Source organism: Serinus canaria, chromosome 25, assembly GCF_022539315.1.
Source record: "Serinus canaria isolate serCan28SL12 chromosome 25, serCan2020, whole genome shotgun sequence".
Taxonomy (NCBI): domain Eukaryota; kingdom Metazoa; phylum Chordata; class Aves; order Passeriformes; family Fringillidae; genus Serinus; species Serinus canaria.
The window spans coordinates 8,727,280-8,739,253 of record NC_066338.1 but is presented as its reverse complement, the minus strand read 5'-3'; the positions used below and the strand labels follow the sequence as shown (position 1 = coordinate 8,739,253).

Sequence of the window (11,974 nt, the reverse complement as noted above, 5' to 3'; positions counted from 1 at the left end):
GGATGGTTGTCCCTGGTGTCCCACGCTGGTGTCCCTGGTGTGACTGGTGTCCCTGATGTCCCTGGTGTCCCTGGTGTCCCACCCTGCTGTCCCTGGTGTCCCTGCAGACGTGTTCCAGACCGCTCGCTGCCTGGGCACCTTCACCGCCGTGCTGGGCACCTACGCAGCCAGCGCCCTGCTGCACGTGAGGGACCCAAAAACTGCCCCAAAATACCCCAAAAACACCCCAAAACCACCCCCAAACCCACCCCAGCGCCCTGCTGCACGTGAGGGACCCAAAAACTGCCCAAAAAACACCCCAAAATACCCCAAAAACACCCCAATCCAGCAGGGATCCCCCCAAAGGCCCTTGGACCCCCCCCCAAATCCAGCAGGGATCCCCCCAAAGCCCCCCAGACCCCCCCCAAAAGCCCCCCTGAACCCCCCAAAAGCCCCCTGGAGCCCAGGAATCCAGCAGGGACCCCCACAAAAGCCCCCCAGGTACCCCCAGTGCAGCAGGGGACCCCCCCAAAGCCCCTCCAACCCTCCCCAAAGCCCTGCAGACCCTCCCAAAGCCCCTCAAACCCTCCCCAAAGCCCCCCAGACCTCCCCAAAGCCCCCCAGACCCTCCCCAAAGCCCCCAGACCCCCCCAAAAGCCCCTCATAGCCCCCCAGAAGCCCCCCTGGACATGCCCAAAGCCCCACAGACCCCCCAGAAGCCCTCCAGACCCCCCCAAAGCCCCCCAGATCCTCCCCAAAGCCCCTTAAACCCTCCCAAAGCCCCCCAGACCCCCCCCAAAGCCCCCCCAGACCCCCCCAAATCCCCCAGACCCCCCAACCCCTCGGTGTCCCCCCCGCCCCAGGGCCTCAGTTTCCACCTGGCCGCGGTGCTGCTCTCCCTGGGCCTCATCACCTACGCCGAGCACGGTCAGCGCCGGCCCTTTAAGGGGCGGGGCCAAACGGGGCAGGGTGGGAGGGGCCCCACGGGGTGGGTGGGGCTTCCGTGCTGTGATTGAGGTGTAGGTGGGGCCAGGGAGAGGAAGGGCTTATGAATGTGGGTGTGGCCTCAGTGCTGGGGGCGGAGCCTGTTGGTGCTGGGTGGGGCAAGGGGTGGATGGAGTGGGAGTGATGGGCGGGGTTATGAGTGTGGGCGGGGCTTGCAGTGATGGGTGGGGCTAAAAGTGGGTGGAGCCTGCAGTGATGGGCGGGGCTATGAGAGTGTGGGTGGAGCCTGCAGTGATGGGTGGGGCTATAAGGGTGTAGGTGGAGACTTCAGTGATGGGTGGGGCTATGGAGGGGTGTGGCTACAAAGGGGGTGTGGCCTGAAGTTATGGGTGGGGCTGTAAGGGGTGGGTGGGGCCTGCAGTGATGGGTGGGCTGTGAAGGTCTGGGAGGTGATGGGCGGGGCTATTAGGGTGTGACTGGGGCCTGCAGTGATGGGTGGAGCTATAAAGGGGGTGTGGCCTGCAGTGATGGGTGGGGCTATGAAGGGGTGTGGCCTGCAGTGATGGGTGTGGCTATGAAGGGGGTGTGGCCTGCAGTGATGGGTGGGGCTATGAAGGGGTGGGGCCTGCAGTGATGGGTGTGGCTATGAAGGGGGTGTGGCCTGCAGTGATGAGTGGGGCTATGAAGGGGTGTGGCCTGCAGTGATGGGTGGGGCTGTAAGGGGTGGGTGGGGCTACGAAGGGGGTGTGACCGGCAGTGATGGGCGGGACTATAAAGGGGTTGTGACCTGCAGTTACAGGTGGGGCTATGAAGGGGTGTGGCCTGAAGTGATGGGTGGGGCTGTAAGGGGTGGGTGGGGCTATGAAGGGGGTGGGACAAGCAGTGATAGGCGGGGCTATGAAGGGGTGTGGCCTGAAGTGATGGGTGGGGTTGTAAGGGGTAGGTGGGGCTATGAAGGGGGTGTGGCCTGCAGTGATGGGTGGGGCTATGAAGCGGTGTGGCCTTCAGGGATGTGTGGGGCTATGAAGGGGGTGGGGCCTGCAGTGATGGGTGGGGCTATAAAGGGGGTGTGGCCTCAGTGATGGGTGGGGCTGTAAGGGGTGGGTGGGGCTACGAAGGGGGTGTAACCGGCAGTGATGGGCGGGACTATGAAGGGGTGTGACTGGCAGTGATTGGCAGTGCTATGAAGGGGTGTGGCCTGCAGTGATGGGTGTGGCTATGAAGGGGGTGTGGCCTGCAGTGATGGGCAGTGCTATGAAGAGGTGTGGCCTGCAGTGATGGGTGGGGCTGTAAGGGGTGGGTGGGGCTATGATGGGGGTGTGACCGGCAGTGATGGGCAGTGCTATGAAGGGGTGTGGCCTGCAGTGATGGGTGGGGCTGTAAGGGGTGGGTGGGGCTATGATGGGGTGTGACCGGCAGTGATAGGCGGGGCTATGAAGGGGTGTGGCCTGCAGTGGGCGTGTCCCACACTGACCCCGCCCTCCCCACAGCCCTGAGGCAGCGCTTGGCCGCCATCTTTGACGCCTGCGTGCTGTCCAAGCGCTGCCCCCCGCGCTGCAGCCACCGCCACAAGGACGTGAGAGCGGGGGCTTTTTGGGGGTTCTGGGGGTGATAACAGGGAGAAAGGGGGGCGTGGAGGGGGTTTGGGGACCCCTGGATGGGGGTTCCATGGGGGAGAGCAGAAGGTCTGGGGGCGGTTTGGGGGAGGGCTGGGGGGCCCTGGGGGCACAGCAAGGGGGTTCAGGGGTCCTGCAGGCACTCGGGGGATTTGGGGGGGTCCTTGGGGCTCCCTGAGGGGGTCCCGCAGAGGCTGTGGGTGGGTGCTTTGAACCGGGGGATTTAGGGGGTCCCTGAAAGGGTTTTGGGGGGTCCCTGATATTTTTGGGGTCCCACAGAGGCTGTGAGTGTGAGCAGTGAACGGGGGGGAATTTGGGGGGGGTCCCTGAGGATATTTCTGGGGTCCCGCAGAGGCTGGGGGTGTGAGCAGTGAACAGGGGGGGGATTTGGGTGGTCCCTGAGGATATTTCTGGGGTCCCACAGAGGCTGTGAGTGTGAGCAGTGAACAGGGGGGGGATTTGGGGGGTCCCTGAGGATATTTCTGGGGTCCCGCAGACGCTGTGAGTGTGAGCAGTGAACAGGGGGGGGATTTGGGGGGTCCCTGAGGATATTTCTGGGGTCCCGCAGACGCTGTGAGTGTGAGCAGTGAACAGGGGGGGGATTTGGGGGGTCCCTGAGGATATTTCTGGGGTCCCGCAGACGCTGTGGGTGCGGGCTCTGAACGTGGCCCTGGGCGCCCTGGCCCTGTTCCACCTGTCCTACCTGGGCGCCCTGTTCGATGTGGAGGCTGAGGACGCTGTGGAGGAGCAGGTGGGACCCCCGAGCCTCCCGGAGCCCCCTGAGGTTTGGGGTCGCCCCCCACCCCCCCCCATTGGGAGCGCCCTGACGCCATCCCGCCCCCTCAGGGTTACGGCATGGCCTACACCGTGCGCAAGTGGTCCGAGCTGAACTGGGCCAGCCACTGGGTGACTCTGGGCTGCTGGGTGCTAGCCCGGCTGCTGCGCTGAGCTCTGCGAGGCCACCGGGAGCCCCCGGGGGCAACTGGGAGGAGCTGGGAGCGCCTGGGAGGACCGGGCGCCACAGAGAGGGCGGGGCCGCTCCGCGCCGCCGGAAGCGCCTCTCGATGGTCCCAACTTCCGGTTCGGGGGGGAATTCCCGCCCTTGCTCGTGCGGCCGCGCTGGGACCAATAAAGCCTCGTCTCGATGGTTCCTGTCAATCATTCCCGGGCGGCCAATGGGAGCGAGAAGGGCGGAGCCTGCCGGCGCATGCGCGGACGCGTTACGGGGGTGACGCCCCCTTGTGGATGGCGCGGAGCCAAAATTGAACCAAAATCCTCTTCATTCACCCCAAACCCGCGCGGGGACCTATGGACCCTATAGGGAATGAGGGGTCCATATGGCCCCTATAGGGACCTGCGGGGATCCCCTATAGCCCCCGGGTGAGGGGGAGGCGGCCATAGGGCTCCTATGGCAGGAGTGTCATTGAGTCCTCCATAGGGACTGGGGAGGGTCCATATGGCCCCTATAGGAACGGGGTGGGGGGGCAGTCCCTATAGCCCCTGTAGGGACTGAGGGGTCCATATGGCGCCTATAGGGTCTGGGGAGGGTCCATATGGCGCCTATAGGGACTGGGGAGGGTCCCTATAGCCCCCGGGAGGGGAGCGGCCATATGGCAGCTATAGGGACTGAGGGGTCCCGGCGGGGGCACAGGGCCCCTAGAGAGGGTCCATATGGATCCTATAGTGCCCCTATAGCCTCTATAGGGCCCGGGGTGGCTCGGTGCCGTCAGGTGCCCTTGGCCTTGCTGGGAGACCTGCAAGAGAGAGAGACCCTGAGCGGCCCTATGGATCCTATAGGGACCTATGGATCCTATAGGGCCCGGGGGGCTCCAGAGGGGTCTGCGAGAGCTCGGTGGGGTCCCTCACGGCCCTGGGGGGAACCTATGGATCCTATATGGCCTGGGGGGAGAACCTATGGGTCCCATATGGCCCTGGGCAGTCCCTATGGATCCCATACAGCCCCGGGCAGTGCCTATGGATCCCATAGGCCCCAGACAGTCCCTATGGATCCCACACAGCCCCGGGCAGTCCCTATGGATCCCCACACAGCCCCGGGCAGTCCCTATGGATCCCACACAGCCCCGGGCAGTCCCTATGGATCCCATGCAGCCCCGGGGCAGTCCCTATGGATCCCATACAGTCCCTATGGATCCCATACATCCCATGTTAGTGTGTTAGTGCCCCCCCAGCACGCGCTTTAACCAAATCCGCCTTTATTAGCCCCAAAGCTCGTTAAAAACACGCCCGGCCCCTCCCCCCTACAAAATCTGTACATCGGCCCCTCCCCCAGTGGGCAGGGGGCGGGGGGGGGAGGGGATCCCCACAGAGGGGGCGGGGTCCCAGTGAGCCCCTCATTAATCCTTCATTAACCTCATTAACCCAGAGCTCCTTCATTAACCCTGCTGACCTCATTAACCTCTGACCTCATTGACCTCTGACCTCGTTAGCCCAAAGCTCCTTCATTAACCTCATTAACCCTGCTGGCCTCATTAACCCTGCTGGGCTCATTAAGCTCTGACCTCATTAACCCCACTGACCTCATTAAGCTCTGACCTCGTTAACCCAGAGCTCCTTCATTAACTTCATTAACCCCACTGATCTCATTAACCCCACTGACCTCATTAACCCCACTGATCTCATTAACCTCTGACCACATTAACCTCTGACCTTGTTAACCCAGAGCTCCTTCATTAACCTCATTAACCCCACTGATCTCATTAACCCTGCTGGCCTCATTAAGCTCTGATCTCATTAAGCTCTGACCTCGTTAACCCAAAGCTCCTTCATTAACCTCATTAACCTCTGACCTCATCAATCTCCACCTCGGGGTCACCCAATGAGCCTTAATTAGCTGCCCATAACTAACGAGCCTCTGCAGGTCACTAATGAGCCTTAATGAGCTCCCTACAGCTAATGAGCCTAATGAGTCCCCACCACCCAAAATCGGGGTCCCCCTGCTGACCCTGGGGACCCCCCAGCTCCTCCCCCATCCTAACCAGCCCTAATGAGCCTAACGAGCCTTAATGAGCTCTAGGGAGCCCTAATGAGGCCCTGCTGCCCCCACAGCTGGGTCCCCTCACCTGCTGACCCCTGGGCACCCCCAAGCTCCTCCACCATACTAATGAGCCCTAATGAGACTAACGAGCCCTAATGAGCCCTAATGAGACTAGCGAGCCCTAACGAGCCCTAATGAGACTAGCGAGCCCTAATGAGCTCTAATAAGGCTATTGAGCCCTAATGAGGCTCTGCCACCTGCTGCCCTTCACCTGCTCGCCCTCACCTGGCTCCTCTCACCTGGGCACCCTCACCTGGGCACTGTCACCTGCTCACCCCTCACCTGGGCACTGTCACCTGGGCAGTGTCACATGCTCACCCCTCACCTGCTGCCCCCTCACCTGGGCACCCTGACCTGCTCACCCCTGACCTGCTCACCCCTGACCTGCTCACCCTCACCTGGGCACCCTCACCCTGCTGCCCCCTAACCTGGGCACTGTCAGCTGCTCACCCCTGACCTGCTGTCCCCTCACCTGGGCACTGTCACCTGGGCACTGTCACCAGCTCACCCCTCACCTGCTGCCCCCTCACCTGGGCACTGTCACCTGCTCACCCCTCACCTGCTGCCCCCTGACCTGGGCACTGTCACCTGGGCACTGTCACCTGCTCACCCCTGACCTGCTGCCCCTCACCTGCTGCCCCCTGACCTGGGCACTGTCACCTGCTGCCCCTCCGGGCTCCCCGCCCCGCTCACGGCCCCGTCCATCCCGTCCCTCCCCTCCCGTGTCCCTCTGTCCCCCCTAGGCTCCCACTGACTTGCCGCCGTCCTGCCCGCGGCCGGGGCCGCCCTGGCTGGCGCGGGGCCGCCCGTAGAGCACGACGGCGGCGAGCACCATGGCGGTGCCGGCCAGGAAGGGCGCCCGCGGCCGGAACCCGAACAGATGCGCCGAGGCGGCCGTGGAGGCCAGGATGGAGAGCGCCGTGGCGAACCCCTTGAGGATGTTGTCGGCGTAGCGAACCACCACGGCCACCAGCAGCCCCCCGGCCGCCTGGTTGACCACCACGGCCCAGACGGCGCCGTTGTAGCCGTAGAAGAAGCCGAGCGCGGCCACGGCCGGGCCCTCGGCGGCCAGCATGGCGCCCAGCCCCACGGCCGTGCCCACGGCGCCCAGCTGAACGTTGCGCAGCCAGATGGAGCCGCCCGAGCGCTTCAGCAGCCGCTCGAAGTAGACGCCGGCGAAGCCCGAGGACAGGCAGGAGGCGGCCACGGCCGCCAGCCCCACGGCGTAGCTCTGAGGGGGCACCTCGGGGCCCGCCGACGGTGCCAGCGCCCCCGGGGTTGGCACTGCCCGAGCCTGCTCCGCCTGCACCAGCGCCACCCCCGCGAAGAGCAGCGCCAGCGACAGCCACTGCAGCCGCGACAGCGCCGTGCCCAGCAGCAGCACCGAGAACAGCGCCGTGGTCAGGATCTTCAGCTGGTAGGTCACCTGCGGGGACAGGGACAGGGGACGGTCACCTGGGGACAGCAGGGACAGGGGCACGGGGACAGGGGGCAGGAACAGGGACACAGGGACAGGATCTTCAGCTGGTAGGTCACCTGCGGGGACAGGGACAGGGGACGGTCACCTGGGGACAGCAGGGACAGGGGCACGGGGACAGGGGGCAGGAACAGGGACACAGGGACAGGATCTTCAGCTGGTAGGTCACCTGCGGGGACAGGGACGGGAGACAGTCACCTGGGACAGCAGGGACAGGGACACAGGGACAGGGACACAGGGACAGGATCTTCAGCTGGTAGGTCACCTGCGGGGACAGGGACAGGGGACGGTCACCTGGGGACAGCAGGGACAGGGGCACGGGGACAGGGGGCAGGAACAGGGACACAGGGACAGGATCTTCAGCTGGTAGGTCACCTGCGGGGACAGGGACAGGGAGACAGTCACCTGGGGACAGCAGGGACAGGGACACAGGGACAGGGACACAGGGACAGGATCTTCAGCTGGTAGGTCACCTGCGGGGACAGGGACAGGGGACGGTCACCTGGGGACAGCAGGGACAGGGGGACAGGGACAGGAACAGGGGGACAGAGACAGGGGGACAGGGACAGGATCTTCAGCTGGTAGGTCACCTGCAGGGACAGGGACAGGGAGACAGTCACCTGGGGACAGCAGGGACAGGGACAGGGGGACAGGGACAGGACCTTCAGCTGGTACGTCACTTGCGGGGACAGGAACAGGGGGGACAGGGGGACAGGGTCAGCTAAGGACAGGGACAGTCACTGGGGACAGCAGGGACGGGGACATGGGGCATGGGACAGTGACCTGGGGACAGGGACATGGGGACAGGACCTTCAGCTGGTACGTCACCTGCGGGGACAGGGGCAGGGTTAGCTGGGGTCAGGGACAGTCACTGGGGACAGGGACAGTGACCTGGAGACAGGGATGGGGGTGAGAACAGGGTCACCTGGGGGACACAGACACTGTCACCAGCAGGGACATTAGGGACAGGGACTCTGGACATTGGCACTGTCCCAGGGCCATGGGCACAGGGACACTGTGACTGTCACAGGGACACGGGCAGAGGGACGCCACTGTGACTGTCACAAGGACATGAGGACAGGGACACCGTGACTGTCACAGGGACACGGGCAGAGGGACACCACTGTGACTGTCACAAGGACATGAGGACAGGGACACCGTGACTGTCACAGGGACACAAGGACAGGGACATTGTGACCGTCACGAGGACACTGTGACTGTCACAGCGATACCGTGATTGTCACAGGGACACGAGGACAGGGACACGGTGACTGTCACAGGAATTTGGGTACAGGGACACTGTGACTGTCACAGGGACATGGGGACAAGGATGCCATAGCTGTCACAAGGACACGGGCACAGGGACAGCACCACAGTCCCCAAGGTCCCCGAGCTCATCACACCTCCCCCCATGTGCCACCCATCCCTATGTGCCACCTCCCTCCATGTGCCAGCTGTCCCTGTGTGCCACCTCCCCTTGTGTGTCACCTCCCACGGGTGGCAGCTGTCCCCGTGTGCCACCCCCCTCCATGTGTCACCTCCCGCGGGTGGCAGCTGTCCCCGTGTCCCACCCCCCTCCATGTGTCACCTCCCGCGGGTGGCAGCTGTCCCCGTGTCCCACCTGGAAGGTGGCAGCAGGCAGGTTGGAGATGGCCACGTACTGCAGGTTGTTCTGCAGGGTGTAGATGAGGGAGGGGACAGCCAGGCGCAGCGTGTCCCCAAACTGTCCCACCACGGCCTCGTGCAGCGTCACCGCCGTCTGCCGGACGCTGCCTGGGGGGACAGGGTCAGTGACAGGGACGTGGCCCGGGCTGCCAGCGGCCACTCCGTCCCTGTCACCCCCACCGTGACCCTCCCGTGTCCCTTCGTGTCCCCCAGCTCTGCCACTTGTCACCCGCATCCCTCCAGTGTCCCCAATGTCCTCACTGTGTGACCCCTCCCAAGTCCCCTCCTGGTCCCTTGTGTCCCCTTTGTGTCCCCATCCTCCCAGCCCGTGCTCACCTCAGAGCTGGAGTATGGCACAGCGCCAGGTGTGGTCCTGTCCCCGCCATGTCCCCAATGTCCCCAAAGTCCCCCTGTCCCTCTCACCCCGGTGTTGGATCAGCAGCAGCAGCAGGCACAGCCCCGCTGTCCCCAGTGTCCCCGCTGTCCCCTCACCCCGGTGCTGGATCAGCAGCAGCAGCAGGCACAGCCCCAATGTCCCCAGTGTCCCCAATGTCCCCAGTGTCCCCAATGTCCCCAGTGTCCCCGCTGTCCCCTCACCCCGGTGCTGGATCAGCAGCAGCAGCAGGCACAGCCCCAATGTCCCCAGTGTCCCCAATGTCCCCAGTGTCCCCAATGTCCCCAGAGTCCCCAATGTCCCCAATGTCCCCTCACCCCGGTGCTGGATCAGCAGCAGCAGCAGGCACAGCCCCACTGTCCCCAGTGTCCCCAGTGTCCCCGCTGTCCCCTCACCCCGGTGCTGGATCAGCAGCAGCAGCAGGCACAGCCCCAATGTCCCCAGTGTCCCCAGTGTTCCCCCTCACCCTGGTGCTGGATCAGCAGCAGCAGCAGGCACAGCCCCAGTGTCCCCAGTGTCCCCAATGTCCCCAGTGTCCCCGCTGTCCCCTCACCCCGGTGCTGGATCAGCAGCAGCAGCAGGCACAGCCCCACTGTCCCCAGTGTCCCCAGTGTCCCCGCTGTCCCCTCACCCCGGTGCTGGATCAGCAGCAGCAGCAGGCACAGCCCCACTGTCCCCAGTGTCCCCAGTGTCCCCGCTGTCCCCTCACCCCGGTGCTGGATCAGCAGCAGCAGCAGGCAGGCGCTGCCCTTCATGGCCTCGGCCATCACCACGGCCGTGGTGGGCAGGAATCTCTCCCCAGGCAGGGTGCGCACGTAGCGGATGCTGAGCACCAGCGACGCGTTCTGCAGCACCAGCACGCCCAGGCTGGCGTACTTCACCCGCCGCGACACTGTGGGGACAGGGGTGTCACCGAGGGTGGGGACACCGGGCTGAGCAACCAGAGCCCCCCAGGCTGGCGTACTTCACCCGCTGGGACACTGTGGGGACAGGGGTGTCACCGAGGGCTGGGGACACCGAGCTGAGCCCTGTGTGACCCCCCAGGCATGCCCAGGCTGGCGTACTTCACCCGCCGGGACACTGTGGGGACATGGGTGTCACTGAGGGCTGGGGACACTGGGCTGAGCCTTGTGTGACCCCCCATACATGCCCAGGCTGGCGTACTTCACTCTCTGTGACACTGCAGGGACACGTGGCTGTCACTGAGGGCTGGGGACACCCGGCTGAGCCCCCCTGATCCCCCCTGATCCCCAGTGTGAGCCCCTGGGCACGCCCAGGCCGGTGTACTTCACCCGCTGTGACACTGTGGGGCTGTCACTGAGGGGTGGGGACACTGGGCTGAGCCCCCCAGATCCCCCCTGATCCCCAGTGATCCCCCCATACACGCCCAGGCTGGCGTACTTCACCCTCTGTGACACTGTGGGGACATTGGGCTGTCACCGAGGGTGGGGACACCGGGCTGAGACCCCCAGAGCCCCCCCGAGCCACCCATACACGCCCAGGCTGGCATACTTCACCCGCCGTGACACTGCGGGGACAGGGACAGGTCACCGGAGGTGGGGTGGGACACCAGGCTGAGCCCTGCCATCCCCAGTGCCACCCCCATGGCACACCCAGGCTGTGACACAGTGGGGGGACAGGGGGGTCACTGAGAGGTGGGGACACCGGGCTGAGCCCTGCCATCCCCAGTGCCACCCCCATGGCACACCCAGGCTGTGACACAGTGGGGGGACAGGGGGGTCACTGAGAGGTGGGGACACCGGGCTGAGCCCTGCCATCCCCAGTGCCACCCCCATGGCACACCCAGGCTGTGACACAGTGGGGGGACAGGGGGGTCACTGAGAGCTGGGGACACCGGGCTGGGCCCCCGCGATCCCCCCCAGGCACCGCGGGCTGAGCCCCCCCAGGAACCCCGGCACAGGAACTTCACCTGCCGCGACACCGCGGGGTCACCGGGGGGTAGGGGGACACCGGGCTGAGCCCCGCCACCCCCAGCAGGACCCCCAAGCACGGCCATGGCGCCCCGGGACGAGAACTGTCCCCGCCGGGGACACCGGGGGTCACCTGGAGTCCGCCCGCCCCCTCACAGCCCCCGGAGCCCCCCGGATCTGCCCCAAAGCCCCGCCCGCCCACGACCCCTGTGCCACATCTGCCCCGCGCCCCCCAGAACTCCCCTCACCCCCCAGATCCTCGGGACCCCCAGAACCGCCCCCAGCCCCCCATGGGCGGCCCTCGCCCCCGGCCCTGCCCCATCTCCTCCCGCCCCCCGGCCCCCTCACCCCGCAGCCCCCCAGCGCCCCCCGCACCCCCAGCCGGATCCCCCACCCCGAAGCCCCCCCACGGCTCTTCCCGGGCCCCTCCGCCCCAGGGCCGCCCCCGCCCGTCCCCGCTCACCCGTCGCGGGCCCCGTGGAGTCTCCGGAGCCTCCCCCGTCCACCGTCCCCGGGGCCGCCATGGTGGCACCTGCACAGCACTTCCGCTTCCGGCCACGCCGCAGCCCCGCCCACCGAGGGGGAGAGGCTCCGCCCCCAGAGGGTCCAGCCAATCCCCGCGCGCACTCTCGCGCGGCGCCCTGCCCCCTCAGCCAGTCCGACCAATCAGCGCTCGCCTCGCGCGCTTCCCGCAGCCGCCTCGCGCTGTTCCTGCCTCTCTCCCTGTAAGCCACGCCTTCTTTGCCAGCAGACCAATCGCCGCTCTCCCAACCTGTCACACCCCCCTTAGGCCCCGCCCAGCACTCGCACCACCTCCTCCCTTTCCAAACCCACCAATCCCCGCCCTCCTTCCTCACGCGTCGCCCAATCAGCGCCCGCTGGTGGCAGACCCGCAGCCAATCGGCGGCGGCG

General features: G+C 65.8%; 2 protein-coding genes and 1 pseudogene across 26 annotated transcripts in view; 1 reads left to right on the top strand and 2 right to left on the bottom strand.

Annotated features, from left to right (window-relative positions):
• Window positions 1-11,974, top strand: part of LOC103824723 (zinc finger protein 420-like) — a 210,159-nt gene that overhangs the window by 96,184 nt on the left and 102,001 nt on the right. The gene's annotated exons all lie outside the window — the stretch shown is intronic.
• Window positions 1-11,974, bottom strand: part of LOC103824895 (zinc finger protein 208-like) — a 193,029-nt pseudogene that overhangs the window by 86,263 nt on the left and 94,792 nt on the right.
• SLC35A2 (solute carrier family 35 member A2) lies at window positions 3,803-11,885 on the bottom strand. 25 transcript variants are annotated; one of them, XR_007779655.1, is made up of 6 exons: window positions 11,526-11,857; window positions 9,841-10,023; window positions 8,694-8,845; window positions 6,256-7,021; window positions 6,104-6,183; window positions 3,803-5,884 (listed from the first exon to the last, which is right to left on the bottom strand). XR_007779655.1 is itself a non-coding variant. In XM_050984118.1 (5 exons), the coding sequence occupies exons 1-5, from the start codon at window positions 11,584-11,586 to the stop codon at window positions 4,267-4,269; spliced, it is 1,095 nt and encodes a 364-aa protein (XP_050840075.1). In that variant the 5' UTR covers window positions 11,587-11,857; the 3' UTR covers window positions 3,803-4,266. The 25 variants fall into 25 exon arrangements, 2 of the variants coding, with proteins under 2 accessions (XP_050840075.1, XP_050840076.1); XR_007779650.1 differs by having other exon boundaries at window positions 3,803-5,891; window positions 6,082-6,110; window positions 6,155-7,021; window positions 11,526-11,856; XR_007779653.1 differs by adding an exon at window positions 6,068-6,081 and having other exon boundaries at window positions 3,803-5,920; window positions 6,170-7,021; window positions 11,526-11,856.

Bases quoted from the DNA above. Each gene is read 5' to 3' on its own strand.
- SLC35A2 (XM_050984118.1), bottom strand. From the start codon at position 11,586: ATGGCGGCCCCGGGGACGGTGGACGGGGGAGGCTCCGGAGACTCCACG. The intron at 10,024-11,525 runs GTGAGCGGGGAC...CTGTCCCCACAG, and splicing joins CTCCACGGGGCCCGCGACGG to TGTCGCGGCGGGTGAAGTAC. The intron at 7,022-8,693 runs GTGGGACACGGG...CTGTCCCCGCAG, and splicing joins TGCCTGCTGCCACCTTCCAG to GTGACCTACCAGCTGAAGAT.